This window comes from Hetaerina americana, unplaced genomic scaffold, assembly GCF_022747635.1.
Source record: "Hetaerina americana unplaced genomic scaffold, ioHetAmer1.1.p SCAF_108, whole genome shotgun sequence".
NCBI classification, from domain to species: Eukaryota; Metazoa; Arthropoda; class Insecta; order Odonata; family Calopterygidae; genus Hetaerina; species Hetaerina americana.
In genome coordinates, this window is record NW_027286159.1 from 127,116 (window position 1) to 144,966 (window position 17,851).

General features: G+C 36.2%; 1 protein-coding gene across 1 annotated transcript in view; it reads right to left on the bottom strand.

Moving 5' to 3' along the window:
• Window positions 1–5,617: 5,617 nt before the first annotated feature.
• Top3alpha (topoisomerase 3-alpha) overlaps window positions 5,618–17,851 on the bottom strand; it is a 39,901-nt gene continuing 27,667 nt past the window's right edge. The window contains exons 16-20 of the mRNA XM_071599177.1: window positions 17,185–17,442; window positions 16,628–16,703; window positions 11,450–11,530; window positions 8,946–9,032; window positions 5,618–6,596 (exon numbers count right to left, since the gene is read on the bottom strand). Of these exons, the coding sequence (XP_071455278.1) occupies window positions 6,515–6,596; window positions 8,946–9,032; window positions 11,450–11,530; window positions 16,628–16,703; window positions 17,185–17,442 (584 nt within the window). The 3' untranslated portion in view covers window positions 5,618–6,514. The remainder of the gene's footprint in view (window positions 6,597–8,945; window positions 9,033–11,449; window positions 11,531–16,627; window positions 16,704–17,184; window positions 17,443–17,851) is intronic.

Sequence of the window (17,851 nt, forward strand, 5' to 3'; positions counted from 1 at the left end):
TAGATGAAGTTGGCTCAAATACACTGAGTAACTTCAGGTAACCCAGGGAAGTGTTATCCAACCTCTTTTATTCCTACTTGACATTAAAGACATTGACTCTGTAGTCTCTAGTAAGATACGTTTATTTTTCAACGATGCAGTGGTTTACCATGATCCTTAGGACAAGGCAGCTTTATGAGATGACCTTAATGCTATACAATGCTGGTGCAAAACTTGGCAATTAGAATTAAATTTTAAAAATTGTGTAGTCATAAAGTTTTGAAAAAGAGCAATTCCATCCAGTATGCCTGCTGCATCGGGAACCCCGGAATGAAATGGGTGCACTCAATTAAATACCTGTAAGTTACCCTCTCTCACGATTTCTCCTGAGTGAAACACATATGGAGACTATGCAGACAAGTTAGCAAAAAATGAGTTTTTATTAGAAGGGTACTTGGTAAATGTGATGAAAAGGTGAAAGAAAAATGTTATATTTGGCTGGTTAGGCCTAATTTAGAATATGCTGCAAGTACATGGGTGGCCTGAAAAATTTCTGACCAAACAAAGATACAAGACATTTTTTCTGAAATTTTTGGGGTTGGAAACTTCTCAGACCACCCTCGTATGTGGGATCCTCATGAAGTTGGATTTATTGCTGAATTGGATTGTTTGTAGTGTAGCAGAGCTAAATTCATAACACGTTGTCTTGATAAACATGGTGGCGTATCCATTAATTAGATGAGTTGGATGAGAATTACTCAAGGAGCAAAGCCTAAATTACAGATTGAATCTCTTGCATAAATTGGAAGGGCATCTCTTTAGCAGTGATGCTGAAAATGTATTATTATTCCCATCTCACTATGGCAGGAGAGTTCATGCTAATAAAATTAGAGATTAAGTGTAGAACATATATATTTAAGATGTCAGTATGTTCATGAATGATTGGGGACCTTTTGTTAAGAGTAGGCTAATGCCAACGCCAGGTTTCTCTCCAGCCCTTCATCCTTTCCGGTCCATCCCTAATGGTGTCAATGACCTTAGTTGTCGGTTGCTTCCTGCAGATACTTAAAACTACTACAATAGGAGATCGTTATAACATTGTCTGGCATGGTAGGGTCATGTTTGGGTAAAAATTAGTCTGGTGTGTATTCACCCCTTGCCACTCACCCTAGTGGCGGCTTGCAGGATTATGAATAAATAGAAAGTAAACAATTTACTAAACAAAGGACTATGACTAATTAAAGCACCATGAAAGTAAGTTAAGATGATGGGATCACAAAAAGTTAAAAAAAAAACAAATATTATTACTGAATATTCAACTACCATCCAAGAGGTTATCAGCTTAGTAGCATTTCATTTATTTCCTTGGAAAAACCAATTTTGAAAAGAAATCAAAAGAGGTCATATAAGAAACCCTCAAGTAGTGCCAGTACATTGTGCACTGCCTGAATAATGTTAAAGACAGCGCAAGATTAAAAATATATCAACTGCAAAAAATATAGGTCGATATTATCCATATCCAATCTTTAGAATGGGTGCAATTAAATACCTAATGATACTCTGCAGAGTTAGAGACAAATAGAGAATTAATTTCCAGGGTTTTTGAAGGCATAACATTTAAAAAATAATTAATGATGTTCATATATTCATCTCTATACAAAAATGTCTTCAGAAACAACCACTGTGCGACCGTTAATCAAAATGATACACTTTTGAAATTTTGTCTCTTCCAGCCTAATCTCCTGATCTCACCCCAGATGACTTTTTCTTATTCCCAGAATTCAGAAATCATTGGGGTGTCACAGGTTTGACAACACAAATTATGTCATTTAGGAGCTGGAACAATGGGTTTGACACAATTTGCTGAGTTCTACAATGATGGCCTTTATAACTATTTAGAGAAGTTTTATAAAAAACTTAGAAAAATGAGTTCCTCTCTCATGTTTTTCAGGAATCATTAAAGGTTTACAATAGCCCCTTATAATTTTCACTACAGACAGCTGATACTTATCATCCTGACCAAAGCTTCTACATTCCATTTCCTCATTCATCTTCTGTTTTACCCTCTTGAATCTGATGTCACACTTCATTTATGCTAAATTATGATCTGAATCCACATTCAGGAAATTGTGAATCAATCATGCTAGTCCTAAAACTATGCCTAACCATCAATAGCTTAGCCAAACTGACATTGTCAGAATTTCTGGGTATTCTCCACTTATACCTACACCTTATAGGTGTTAACACCAAGTGTTCATTATGATTAAATCTTATACCCTGTAGAACTCTACAAGTATTCTTCCCATTGTCATTCCTCGGTTCCATACCATAATCCTCCACCTCACTGCCATCCCATCCCTATCAAACGTTTCCCTCCAGACCTGTATGAATTTCCTTTAATTGATTGCATACCATGAAGCCTTCTTCCTTCCTATGATTGCTAAATGGATGCAGACATGAACAATAACTAACTTCAATGTTTCATCCTTTACTTCTAATAATAATTGAAAGTTCTCTATCCCTCCGCTCCATATTACTTGATACTATCACCCCAGTAATCCCTGCTATGCTTCAAACTCACCTTGCACAACCCTAAAATATCTACATTTTCTCTCCCTAACCTCCTGATTCCAAGAAACTGCGGGAGATGCAATAACAGTAACTTTTATCATCAGTCATCTGCTAATATGCATTTCAATGCAAAAATTTCAGAATGTAAAATTAATTTGCCTTGACTGGGAACCATGGTCAAGGCAAATGATTTTTACATTCTGAAATTGTTGCTTTGAAAATCTCCTGCTTTAAATTTTCTGATTTCTCTGTTCTCAACACCATCTTAACATTCCAAGTGTCTATTCCAACAGGTTCAGTATTCTTGTGTTTTCTTCACTTCTATATACTCCACTTTGCAAAGATTTTGTGTGATGATGGACCTGGAATCCTTGCCTCTTCCCCTGATGGGGCATGGCAGTTGGCACAAAGACTCCATTAGTTACCAGGACAACATTTCATAATTGTATCCATCAGGAAAACAATGATAAATAATTAAGGTGGTTTTGGTAGCTTCCCATGTTACAGTATGAATATACAACTAAGAAAAAACCGTTAAATCACCATAATATTATTAATTGGACGCAACCTTGCATTTGGGCAATTTGCCCTGTATCACAGCTTCTAGAATATTCCTTCATCTAGTCCTCGTGAATTACAACTAATCAAAATAACTATGATTGAATGATGAAATGTACGTAAGTATTTGATGATAATGGATTAAGAATGTACCAATACTTTCACTGCGTTCAAAAATCGGATGGTAATGGAAGTCTGTTACTAATTCTCTGAACTTAAGTACAAGAGATGGCAACATGTTGTACCTCAGGTTTATCACCATTCTCGATCTATTCTTTTTATACAGCCTTCATAGAGTATTCCACTATGAGCTCCTTTGGCTGCTTATTGTAAATAATTGGCCTTCTTCGTCGTTAGCTTTTCCAACTTCATCAGCCATAATTAACGCGACCAACACTGGCACAAGTTACCGCATTTGGACCCGAAATGGTTACTAAGTTTGCATTGACATCCCATATCACGAGCTAATATGCAACTTTACCACTACATAAGATTATAAGACAAGCCTCAAATGAACAAATTTATTTTGTATTATTTCATGAAGTATAGCTCCATAACGTGTTCATTTCCTATTTCTGTGGAACGAATACTGAATTAAATTGTTGTTTGATAAATTTAACAAAATAGCATTGAGCTCTAAATCTGCTTTGGTTCGCCCTAAAGTTACGGCTAACAGCGAGTTGTTAGGCATAAATCCATGCCAGGAACCTAGGCTAACTTTTAAAACTAATAATAACATATTTGTCCATTGATCATACATATCATGTAAGTACGGGAGTCATCCAACACAAATAAAAGTACAAAATATAGGTACATTTCAGCACTATGAACATGCTTGAAAAAGGACATATATATTAGGGTATGCAATGAAAGCAATGTACAATTGTTTGTCGTTTAAAAATGCATTCAATAAATAATAACACTTCATTGTGAGGTTCTCTATTTTCAATTTGAAATAAATTATTTTTTAAGCTTATGTTATGTTGCTCATAACTTTTAATGCAATTACGCATTAAAATCTAATTTCTTTAATGCCTTGTAACATGAGTGATGTGTAAGAATTTAATTACAAAGAATCTTTAAGCAATAAATTATGTACTACACAACAGTGAACCAAATAATAATTATCTAAGAAATCACATAACCGAACAGGGAAGTAGCTCACACATTTTCATTACTTCATTTCATACGGAAAAGGGGATTATATCTATTTATAATAGCATAAACATAAAAGGGCAGAACTAGAATAGCTCTAGTCAATCGACAAAGAATGTCACTATATTAAAAGAAAACGTTCAGCAGCTCACGATTGGGTACACACGAATAATTACCGAACAAAACATGAACACGATGTTTCACAAATTCATCATTATTTATTTTGGAGCGGTTACTTACATCCCGCAATCATAAGTATGTCCTTCGTTGATTTATTCTTAACATGAATGTTTTCTTATAAGGATACTTCTCCGACTTTAGTCAAACGACAAATGTGAATGAAAGCGAACTAGTTACCAATACAAATTAAAGATATTAGGGCTGAAATCAACTAAATATATGCTGCATATAACATAGGTATTGCTAAACTAAATTATTAAAATTACATTGCATTGATAACATAGAGAAGTTCAGCATAGTTCTTACGGGATACTTTTTTGAAGAACCAAAAGCTCTAATTACACGTCACCTGTTTCAACTCAGGCTTTGTTTATTTTTATTGCAAAATAATACTGCAAATTGCACTCCTACGCTCAATTTTTAATGACTTAACTACGTCAGGTGAAGGTCACTACTGTTAACAAACAGCTGTCAAATAGAAAATATACTCAGGCGGAGGGAAAACAGGCAGGGTACCAGCCTGGAATGTCCCTCCGCCCTGTTGGCACGGTATAAAAAAATATTTAGGACGGAGATGTTCACTTCCGGTGGGGTGATACCGCCCGGCAGAATCGCCAGACATAATCGCTCAGGGGGGTGAGACTCATTTCGAACAAAATCATACTGCCGACAGGTGAACTCCACCGGCAGTGACCGGGTCATAATAGCCCCTTAGTGCTCTTTACGCATGTAGACTAATGCCAACGTGGATCTTACTTTGATATTTGGCGGGGTTACAATTATTAGAGGGGAAGTTTGCGGGAACAGTCCACCTTAATGGAAACGTTAATGTAGCAATTGAGAGACTACTCTCTCAATTGTTACATTATAGGTTGTCGGCTGGTTGCCCATTTTCACCCGAGCTTTGTGTTTACAGATGTACCTATATGTAATTATATAATTAAAAAATAATATAAACGCATTCAATATGTGTCTGAAGGTATCTTGGATGCCTTTTGTACAAATATTGTTATTTGCAAAAATATTTACGTATTGGCTACAAAATTTAAACACAATTTTTATGAATTTAAAAGGGGAAAATGAAATAATACTATGTAATGATAATTATTATTATTATTTGGCTGAAAGATTTGCGACCTTCATTCTTTGACATAATAAAATACTAAGTTCAGACTATTACACAAGTATATTACTAACAATATAGATATGAAGACATAGCTTTGCCAGGTACATCAAATTAGCAAATAAAGTAAGTTTATCACAGTTCCATTTACTCTTTAATTTTTAATATGGCCTTTATAAATTAGCTCTTTAGTGTCACTTAAATTTACAAAATGCTTTTATAATCTTAAACAAATAGGTAACTGGTTATATAATCAAATGGTCATACAACTGGTTGAAAATATTTCATTCCATCAAAAGAACTTTAATCAGAGAGATGTAATGTCATTACATCTTGAGAGAATCATAAATTGTAACTCTGGCAACCAACAAGACATGGAAATGGTTAAACAATGGCACAAATGAGATTCGTAGGACCTTCAAATATTAATAGTTTAACTAACTCCAGAAGCACTTCAAACAGCACACACACAGGTAATGTGCGCATTAGAAAAATAGTGATCACAGAAATATTTCTCAGAAACTAAAATTCATAGCCATATAGCACAAAGTAGTCCTTAAAATTGAATGAGAATTAAAAATCCATTACAACATGTACTTTCAGTGCCAAACATAAATATGGTAAAGAGCAAAACTTTGGAGAGATGCTTTGAACTGAGAAATACAGTATATTAATACATGCAATTTAAAAATGTTATAAAAGAGATAGTATAAACAAGAAAAACATTGGTGCAGGCCATTTCTTAGTGTACGATGGTGTATACAATCATTTCCCTGGTTTTAAACAACATAAATATGTGACACTATTGTTGAAGATAACACCCAAATATGGGCATTAAAAACACAACATAAATATATTAATATTTACAAAAATTCAGAGCCAATGACAGTGCACTCTGAGGTATGAACACAATACATATGTTGATGAAAATGCATTGAAACAATGCCGTTAAGTCTCACATGCCTGGACAAAGCATGCCAATCCAACATTCTCCATTAGCTGCTGTATGGGCAGTTGGCTCTTGTATGACCTGGAACGTAAATTGTAGGTTTGAAATAAAAGCAGCAGCATTATCAAATTCCAATGGAATTAGTTTCAAGAAAGAGCTTTGTCAATTGATTAACTTTAATTTACCTCGGGTGGCTTGTATTGAGTCCATATTATTAAGGGATGCCAGAGAAAATTATCTTTGAATAATTCTAACACCGGGAAAGTATTGTTTACATTGCTTGAGAAAACTGAATTGAGAAACCCATCAACCATAGCAGTTGGCTTCAACATTTCAATTCCCATTTTTATTAAAAATTGCTATTATTTACAAAACAAATGTAAATTTACACAAATCATTTAAAAGGACACCTTGTGGGAGTAAGAAAATTGAAAAGGTTCTCAATAAGTACTTAATAACAAATACAAGTGTTTTTAAATATATCTTTAGAACACATCTTATGGGTCAAAGAGCAAATTATTTTTCAATGTGAGTAGAGATGACAGAGCAAACTTAATTAACAATATTGAACATTAAGACTTTTAAGTAGTTTCCCCTGTGTATACTCACTGTGAGAGCTATCATTACTATTAATCCTCCAATATACAGGGTTCGTCCGGAAAATAAGTGTACTGAGCTCAGGAAAAAAAATTTATTACACTTTTACATATCTTAAGCTAATATTCCTCAAAATAGGACCCTTGTGAGTCGATACACTTGTTCCAGCGGCGTTCCCATTCCTGGAACGCTCCCGCGAAGGCATCATCGGGAACCTCTCGAAGACACGTCGTCACGGCCTCTTTGACGGCGTCCAAAGTCCCGTATCGCGTTCCTTTCAAACTCCTCTTTATCTTCGGGAACAGAAAGAAGTCCGGTGGTGCCAAGTCCGGGCTGTAGGGCGGGACGTAAAATGCAGCATTTACAGTTTGTCGTTCAGGTACAAATTCGTAGTGGACGACTCCCCTTTTGTCAAAAAAGACAATGAGCATCGCCTTGATCCGAGATTTGCTCATGCGAGCTTTCTTTTGACGGGGTGATGATGGGGTGTGCCACTCCGCACTTTGTCTCTTCGACTCCGGGTCGTACTCAAAGATCCACGTCTCGTCACCCGAAACAACGTTCTCTAAAAAATGTGGATCATTTTTGCAGTGATCCGCAAGTTGTGTCGCGGTTTCCAAACGATTGAGTCTTTGATCATCACTGAGCACTTTCGGCACCAACTTTGCACAAATTTTTCGCATCTGTAATTGGTGCCTAATAATCTCGTGCACTATTGTTTTTGGCACATTACATTGCTCTGCTATCATCCGAACACTAAGACGACGATCAGAGTGCAGTACATCGCGAACTTTTCGCACATTTTCGTCGGTGAGTGTCGTTGATGGGCGTCCAGGCCGTGGTTCGTCGTCGACCTCTTCTCTGCCCTCCACGAACATCTTGTGCCACCGAAAGATCATGTTTCTGGACATGGCTGACTCCCCGTAAGCCTGGTTAATCATACCGACAGTTTCGGTAGACGATTTCCCAAGCTTTACCGCAAATTTGATGGAATAACGCTGCTCCAAAAACTTCGGCATCGCGTTCCGTGACGTGGGTCGAGCGTGGAGGTTCGCGTTAACAGAGCTCCTCACTACACCACAGCACAGAGCCGACTGCCTTTTTCAGCGTCGCTTGCCAACATACCCCCCTCCAATCGCAGCCCGTCAGAGCGGTGCTGGGCGCGCCTGGAGCGGCGGGAAAAAATCAGTACACTTATTTTCCGGACGAACCCTGTATTATGCACTGCTTGCCAGAATCATCCATGCTTTTTTAAATGGTGGTGCAATCCGTTGACTGCACATGTGACTCTGGCATAAATACCTTATTATGGTCTGAAAAGGCTAATTTTCACACAATTTGTAATAATGTACATGCCTGAGTAAATTATGTTTCAAGATGATTATTGAAACTGCCTCTGAAATTATTCCTCTCCCTAAAATTGAAATTGACTTTGATAGGATGCTTTGAAAGGACTCAAACAATGACATCGAAAGAAACTGTTCATTGGAATAACAGGACATTCCAAATGAAGTGTTCTGGAGGGTGGTCAAAAGCTGGAAGAAATGTGTGTCCTGCCATGGAGAGCACTTTGAATTGGACAAACATGAATAAGATTTACCAAATGAAATGGTTGCTATTCCAACTAAATGGTATTTTCTTGAACACACCCGGTACACAACTATTTATGATAAAATGCCTTGGACACTTCAAGCAGGAATCAATCACTTCTGGAAATGTGCGAATTATACCACCATGTTCTATCATTAACTCTTTAGATGGTTTGTGTGCCACATTCACAAACATCCCCTTAAGAGTCACATCAATGCCATCCATGTCTCCTGCCCCACTAACCTTCCTTCCGGCAAATACCACACTTTCTCTTCTGCTTGGGGCCATCTTGGCCACCCATGTGATGTCCTGGATTGGCTTTCCGTCCCCCTGAAAGAGATTCATACATGAGCCATACAATTGAAATGAATACATCTGATTACACGGGTAACATCTTGTGGAAAAGAAATGGAGGCAAAATCAACTTTGTAATCAATAAAGTCTAGATTGCAGAAAATACATTTTTTAGTAGATCAGTGGCTAACTATTTTATTTAAGAAATATGGAAATGTGGGTATTAGTTATAATGTGGCTATCAAGAGGAAAAAAAGTTGATGGCACGAGCCAAGCCCTTCAGAAGGAGCCGTAAATTATTTGCATCAGGCTCCCCTGAAAACGTTATTTTTGGGCCTGTGGCGATTTCAATTTATTCCCACTCCAATATGTTTCTTTGAAATTTGCCACAGAATTGACTCTTTCAAATAATATTGTGAGCATTAAGATTAACTATCCTAGTTGGAAGCTAACCTCAATATATCATTGCTCAAATGCTAAAATGACTATCTGCTGCTAAGACTTGCAATCTATCTGCTATCCACTACAAACTATCTGCTTCTAAGCCACATCATAGCCACGGTACCACTGCCTCCTCCCCTTCCCTTGCCCAAATAACCCAGACCCTCCCACCTTTAACATCCTACTCTTCCTCACCATCCAATCCCTCCCTCTTCTCTGTGCTAAGTGTAAATATTCATGCGCTACCCATACATGAAATTTGACCTGATGATGTCACAAGTTGGTGAAACGAGTTGTATCTTAAATAAAGTCTGCGGAAATATACAAAATCTTAAAATATGGAAAACAAGAATCAAAACTACATCCTTGCAGAGGACGCCAAATTTCTCTAGACTGAGCAAAGCTCCACCTTTTCCCACTTCACCTTAGTGAAGCACTCTGTTTCGGCGCTCCCCGAGTAATAATAAATGTACCCTCTAAAAGAAATAACCAATGTTATTGTGACCTACATATATTATACATTCCCGCCATAACTGGTTGCCAATATTCATGAATTTGGAATTATGGATTCACAATATGGCTTTATGGCATATTTAATGGCAAACTACACTTCTTGTATCCTAAATCCAGGGGCCAAAAACTAGGTGCCTTAATTAGGACCCTCTTGCTGCCTAATGAGTTTGGACACCTTTCAAGATGGCATCCTCCCTAAATTTGAGTGACTTAAGACTCCTAACTGAAGAGTTTGGACACAGCTTAACTTGTAATGGTTGCCACTGATCTATTACTTGACAAAACAAAATGGGCCACAGAAATGCTGCTGCAGTTGGGTTGGGAATCATTAGAACAAAGATGATTTATTGCTAGGTTGAACATATTTGATATTTTCAGAGCCCCTTGCTTCAGCACTGAGGTCTCGTCAATTATTTGCATTCCAACATACATTAGTTGCTTGGATCATCAATACAAAGTTCAAGAAATAGATACCAGAACTAACACGAGGACTCTTTCTTCCCAAGGACAATATGGGATAGCAACTATAGGGTTACAGATAGCAAAAACCCCACTTACCACAAACAGCAATTAGGTTTACTCCAATTCATGCCCTTTTGCTTGTCTCATGTGCTTTGATGGCAAATCCCTTCCCGCATGACCACATGAGACTTTGCCATTTAATGAATGTACTGCCATTGTAATATTGCCTGCTCTTTTTTGTTGTTTCCAAGCTCCCCCTTCCACCGCTCATCTCTCTCCATGGGGGGATGCCTCAGGCCGTCCAATGCCAACAACAGTGTGGCACATTTTCTACTTTAGGGGTGGAGACCATGAGTTGCTTGTTCATGAATTAATAGAATTTTCTCTTCTTACTTTCCAGTTCTGTACGACCTGCTTCGGTATGGTGGAGGTCTGTTTTATAAATGGTTGTGCTTCATTGTTATTCCCTTGTTTTTTGTGTAACAAAGAACTATTTTACCAGGAGAAATTAAGCCCTATTTTGAATTTAGTCTCCCTCCAGCATGTATATAAATTTGATCATTATTTGAGGTTTTTTACTGAATATTTTTTCCCTTCCACTCCAATAACATTCCTTATCCATCATACCTGGTGCTTGCATCCCCTGCCACAAATATTTGTGGAGAATCACGGTATTTAATTAGCTATACAGAGATTACTCGAGTCAAATCAATGAAACTCGTACCAGGTATACATTGCACATAATGAAAAGGTTACCGTCTGTCTTTCCTGAACAGACCTTGTATTACAAATGTTGGAGGATTGAAGTTGGAGAATAACAAATGCTGCAGAATTGAAGTGAGGCAAGTGAAAGATATCAGAGTAAATCATATTTGTGTAAGCTAACAGTGGTATTACATTTTACACATATCAGACACCACTTCATCATGCAATACTTTTAGATTTAGCGTTTTAGCTGCCAAGGAGATATCAAAACAATGTTATTTTTATAAATTTCCAGGTCTCCCAAATGCAATTCTCCTGTGGGATATATATACCTTGATTGGAGTACGGCCAGGCGCTCCCATCCCTCCTGTTGCCTGCCTGCGTTGATTGCTGCCAGCCCGCACCCCTCGACTCTCCCCCCCCACCCTCTCTCTCATCACTCCACTTGAAGAAGTTGCACTGCTCCCCCCGGGGTCGGGGGCAGGCAAAGAACTGCAACCCCTTGTTGGGGCCTTCTTTATTGACTGTGAGCCTGAATAAGAGATTTCATGACTAAGAACATTTAATCTGGCCAAAATACAAACCAATGAAGATTGGTTTGAAGGATTATTATTAAGTTTAATTCTCACCATGCGATCAGGATATAATACAACAAGAGATCGTCAATTGCACATGATACATGGCACATCAATGTATGATAAATCAAAAACTACACGTAAATATGTAAAAAGTTAAAACAAATAATGTAACTCTATGTAAAAAAGCACAGTGAACTACACACAAATATGTCAAACTTTACTACAGGTCATTCTACGGAGTATTTAAATATTATTTCACAGAATAGAACATCTCTTTTTGCAGGTATTCCCAAAGTTTAACTTTAAAATACCAACACTTTCAATTTGTTTCTACGATTGAGGTTAAATTATTAAATAATTGTACGCCCATTTCCTAAGGTTCCTTACCTTACAAAGGTTTAGTTTTTATAAATTTGTGCTCTACCATATTTCCAGGTCAATTATTTTCACCTTTTTTATTCCAAAATGTATTCTAAAATCAGCCTAGGTCTTGTGATCTGAAGGTATATGGGTATAACTTCGACCTCTATGCACAAGCTGATTTGCAGGGAAAATACTTATTTTTAAGTATTTTCCCCTGTATATGGCATATAAAATGGTTGCCTTGATTGCAAATGTTGATTATATCACTATTTGATATTTGAATTTTAGATTCAAAAGTATGAAAGTGCTTGTTAAAAGTATGAAAGTGGATTGATTTGAATTTTAGATTCAAAAGTATGAAAGTGCTCGTTAAAAGTATGAAAGGGGATTGATTTGAATTTTAGATTCAAAAGTATGAAAGTGCTCGTTAAAAGTATGAAAGGGGATTGATTTGAATTTTAGATTCAAAAGTATGAAAGTGCTCGTTAAAAGTATGAAAGGGGATTGATTTGAATTTTAGATTCAAAAGTATGAAAGTGCTCGTTAAAAGTATGAAAGGGGATTGATTTGAATTTTAGATTCAAAAGTATGAAAGTGCTCGTTAAAAGTATGAAAGGGGATTGATTTGAATTTTAGATTCAAAAGTATGAAAGTGCTCGTTAAAAGTATGAAAGGGGATTGATTTGAATTTTAGATTCAAAAGTATGAAAGTGCTCGTTAAAAGTATGAAAGGGGATTGATTTGAATTTTAGATTCAAAAGTATGAAAGTGCTCGTTAAAAGTATGAAAGGGGATTGATTTGAATTTTAGATTCAAAAGTATGAAAGTGCTCGTTAAAAGTATGAAAGGGGATTGATTTGAATTTTAGATTCAAAAGTATGAAAGTGCTCGTTAAAAGTATGAAAGGGGATTGATTTGAATTTTAGATTCAAAAGTATGAAAGTGCTCGTTAAAAGTATGAAAGGGGATTGATTTGAATTTTAGATTCAAAAGTATGAAAGTGCTCGTTAAAAGTATGAAAGGGGATTGATTTGAATTTTAGATTCAAAAGTATGAAAGTGCTCGTTAAAAGTATGAAAGGGGATTGATTTGAATTTTAGATTCAAAAGTATGAAAGTGCTCGTTAAAAGTATGAAAGGGGATTGATTTGAATTTTAGATTCAAAAGTATGAAAGTGCTTGTTAAAAGTATGAAAGGGGATTGATTTGAATTTTAGATTCAAAAGTATGAAAGTGCTTGTTAAAAGTATGAAAGGGGATTGATTTGAATTTTAGATTCAAAAGTATGAAAGTGCTTGTTAAAAGTATGAAAGGGGATTGATTTGAATTTTAGATTCAAAAGTATGAAAGTGCTTGTTAAAAGTATGAAAGGGGATTGATTTGAATTTTAGATTCAAAAGTATGAAAGTGCTTGTTAAAAGTATGAAAGGGGATTGATTTGAATTTTAGATTCAAAAGTATGAAAGTGCTTGTTAAAAGTATGAAAGGGGATTGATTTGAATTTTAGATTCAAAAGTATGAAAGTGCTTGTTAAAAGTATGAAAGGGGATTGATTTGAATTTTAGATTCAAAAGTATGAAAGTGCTTGTTAAAAGTATGAAAGGGGATTGATTTGAATTTTAGATTCAAAAGTATGAAAGTGCTTGTTAAAAGTATGAAAGGGGATTGATTTGAATTTTAGATTCAAAAGTATGAAAGTGTTTGTTAAAAGTATGAAAGGGGATTGATTTGAATTTTAGATTCAAAAGTATGAAAGTGCTTGTTAAAAGTATGAAAGGGGATTGATTTGAATTTTAGATTCAAAAGTATGAAAGTGCTTGTTAAAAGTATGAAAGGGGATTGATTTGAATTTTAGATTCAAAAGTATGAAAGTGCTTGTTAAAAGTATGAAAGGGGATTGATTTGAATTTTAGATTCAAAAGTATGAAAGTGCTTGTTAAAAGTATGAAAGGGGATTGATTTGAATTTTAGATTCAAAAGTATGAAAGTGCTTGTTAAAAGTATGAAAGGGGATTGATTTGAATTTTAGATTCAAAAGTATGAAAGTGCTTGTTAAAAGTATGAAAGGGGATTGATTTGAATTTTAGATTCAAAAGTATGAAAGTGCTTGTTAAAAGTATGAAAGGGGATTGATTTGAATTTTAGATTCAAAAGTATGAAAGTGCTTGTTAAAAGTATGAAAGGGGATTGATTTGAATTTTAGATTCAAAAGTATGAAAGTGCTTGTTAAAAGTATGAAAGGGGATTGATTTGAATTTTAGATTCAAAAGTATGAAAGTGCTTGTTAAAAGTATGAAAGGGGATTGATTTGAATTTTAGATTCAAAAGTATGAAAGTGCTTGTTAAAAGTATGAAAGGGGATTGATTTGAATTTTAGATTCAAAAGTATGAAAGTGCTTGTTAAAAGTATGAAAGGGGATTGATTTGAATTTTAGATTCAAAAGTATGAAAGTGCTTGTTAAAAGTATGAAAGGGGATTGATTTGAATTTTAGATTCAAAAGTATGAAAGTGTTTGTTAAAAGTATGAAAGGGGATTGATTTGAATTTTAGATTCAAAAGTATGAAAGTGCTTGTTAAAAGTATGAAAGGGGATTGATTTGAATTTTAGATTCAAAAGTATGAAAGTGCTTGTTAAAAGTATGAAAGGGGATTGATTTGAATTTTAGATTCAAAAGTATGAAAGTGCTTGTTAAAAGTATGAAAGGGGATTGATTTGAATTTTAGATTCAAAAGTATGAAAGTGCTTGTTAAAAGTATGAAAGGGGATTGATTTGAATTTTAGATTCAAAAGTATGAAAGTGCTTGTTAAAAGTATGAAAGGGGATTGATTTGAATTTTAGATTCAAAAGTATGAAAGTGCTTGTTAAAAGTATGAAAGGGGATTGATTTGAATTTTAGATTCAAAAGTATGAAAGTGCTTGTTAAAAGTATGGAAGGGGATTGATTTGAATTTTAGATTCAAAAGTATGAAAGTGCTTTCCAAAAAGAATTCCCAAATGAATTGTGAACTTATAAAATGCACAGCATTTTGTTTATCTCATATGCGGTGCTGGCACAAAACATTGAACAATAATTTGCAGGATTAAGAATGGAATGGTATTAGGAGCAAAAATTACCCCCACCCTCTTGCAGCGGTCACCATCCTATGTTAAAATGTACCTTACTTATCAGCCGGCAGGATGCTGGACATTACCATTTGAAATTCAAATAAATATTAAGTCAAAACAAGTGATAATGCGGATGGCTAATTACAAGGGCAAGTGGCCTGAAGATAACTCACGAGTGTGATTGTCCAGCTCTCAAAAAAACAAGGTCCTCTGCTTCAGATGGTATTGAATTCAACACGTACATTAATATAACAATAAAATTTTAAGGCACCATATAAAATGTGAAGCACATTAAATATTATGCTCTAGAGGTTAATATTGTACCCCTAATTCTTAAAAATAGGCATTTAGTTCAATCACTAAAAACAACAAGCATATTTTGCTAGAGGCTGCTCAACTAACGGTTGCGACATGACGTCAAGGCAACTTAGCTAGCAGAGATGTCAAAACTCTTTGTTTAACCCATGAAGGTCATGATGCCTGTTGCACACTGCTGGTATGAAAGACCCGTGGGTGGCCATGTAGAATGCTACAGCTGAGGTTCCAACATTGGCAGTAGACCAAGTGTGGCAGCTGACCAAATCCTCAATTACGATTGGCTAAACACTGATACATGTTTTGGCTTTTAAATACTCACCATTGACAAGATGGTGTCATGGTATTCACAATATATGCATACCTATCCAAACTAAAAAAAGCTCCTTCACGCCACTCCTCATACCATCAAATCATTCCTAATTCTCTCAATGATTCAAAAGCATTCTACAGACTTTTTGCCAATATTTTGAAGAATTTGATTTGAATTCCTGAATTTTTCCCTAATTTGCCCAAAGTAGTGATCACCCTGCCATATACCCTCTCATGAGCACACATGCCACATGTTAATGGTTTCTACAGATCATTACAGCCACCTGTTACAGTGATGTGTTTGGTATTGAGATACTGAATACTCTGTGCAAATAGTGCAGACATGGGGGTGGGGAGACAATTTAAATAAATATTTACATTAATCAACGAGCAAATGAGTGGCTAGTCATTTTTCGTAAGATCTTTAACTTCAATCTACATTTTTTTCAATGGTTCAAAGTAATATGCCCTTGTGCTCACCTAGTTAAAACTTAACACAAAACTTCTCTTCTTCTTTTTTTCCTGACAATCACATGACTCAGCCGACAGCACTAATTGTGCTTTAAAGCCTTCTTTTGTTTCCCGAGGAAAAATACCAGAAATGAGAAAAGTTGAACCAGTGGTATTAAGACTGAACTATGGACTGTCAAAAGTGATTGGCAAAAATGCAAATCTAAAAGATGGGCAAAAATAAAATTTATTCCAATAATTGGTAACTGATAATCACCATACTCATATAAATCATAGCATATATAATAACACACAGCATGTTGAACTAACGGAAGGCATCCCCATTGACAGACACTGAATACCAAGGTCACTCAATGCCACTGACCTCTTTGCTGGTTCTCCACAAATGCATGTCTCATCTGAGGCGCCACTAGGATTCATCACAGCGTAACTCCCACTTCCTGAAATAAAGCAGAATGCGAAGAACATAATACATTTACGCCATATCAACTTATAATTAATGGTTTCTGGCATAACTTTATGGAACCGATTCATTATAAATAAATGAAAGGACTAACCTTGTAGTTCCACACGAAAACGATTTATTCACACGACCCGGGATTCGAAGTAAAACTTCATCATCAGATGATGAAGTTTTATCACCTGATGATGAAGTTTTACTTCGAAACCCGGGTCGTGTGAATAAATCGTTTTCGTGTGGAACTACAAAGTTAGTCCTTTCATTTATTTATACCATATCAACTTGTTAATGTACCAACTACCAGGAAGTAATAACTGCTGCACCATTTATTCCCATTGGCCAACTTCATATGTGCTAATAGCAAAAACTGTACTGATTTATAATTGAGAAATGTACTCCTGGTCTTCAAACTAGCTATAATAATAATAATAATAATGATTCCCAGAGCTGTTAGCACTTACCTGCATTGTTCCTGGGTGCGGCCCCCCATTCCGTACCGCCTTGGGAGGTGCCCCTGCCGCCCATCTGCTGTGATCCACCCCCGCCACCCCCCCATGACGGGCCCCGTCCCCCTGCCCCTGGATATCCCCCTCCCCACCTCCCACTGCCCCCAGCAGAGGGGCCACCCCCTGGATCGTCATCCCCCCCCTCGTCCGGTGCCCACAGGAAGAAGTCACAGCCACCCCCTTGGCCCTGACTACACTTATAAAACTGGCGACCTGCAAGTGAGTGAAGAAACAAGGAGATAATTTTTAATTGAAAACAATTAATTTGACTATGAAATGCATTAGAAATTATATTATAAATAGATAAATACTATAAGAAATTAAATTGGCATCTTAATTAATAGATTCATAGCTGAGAAAACCAAAGAAAATTTAGTTGCTAGGCAAGGGAATGGAGGCAGGTGAACCAAAGGCGATGATTGCCCCCAGGCAATCACCTTTTGTACACCTGCCAGACTCCATCATTCTCCTACCTGGCTACTGAATTTTCTTTGGCTGTCTTACCCATCAACAGAGGAAAGGGAAGCTGATAAATCAAATGCTATTGCTGGTCACATCGAACCCATTTACAAGCGTACCCAGCAGTGAAGCCCTCAGTCTGTCTGAGATCACTCTCATTAAA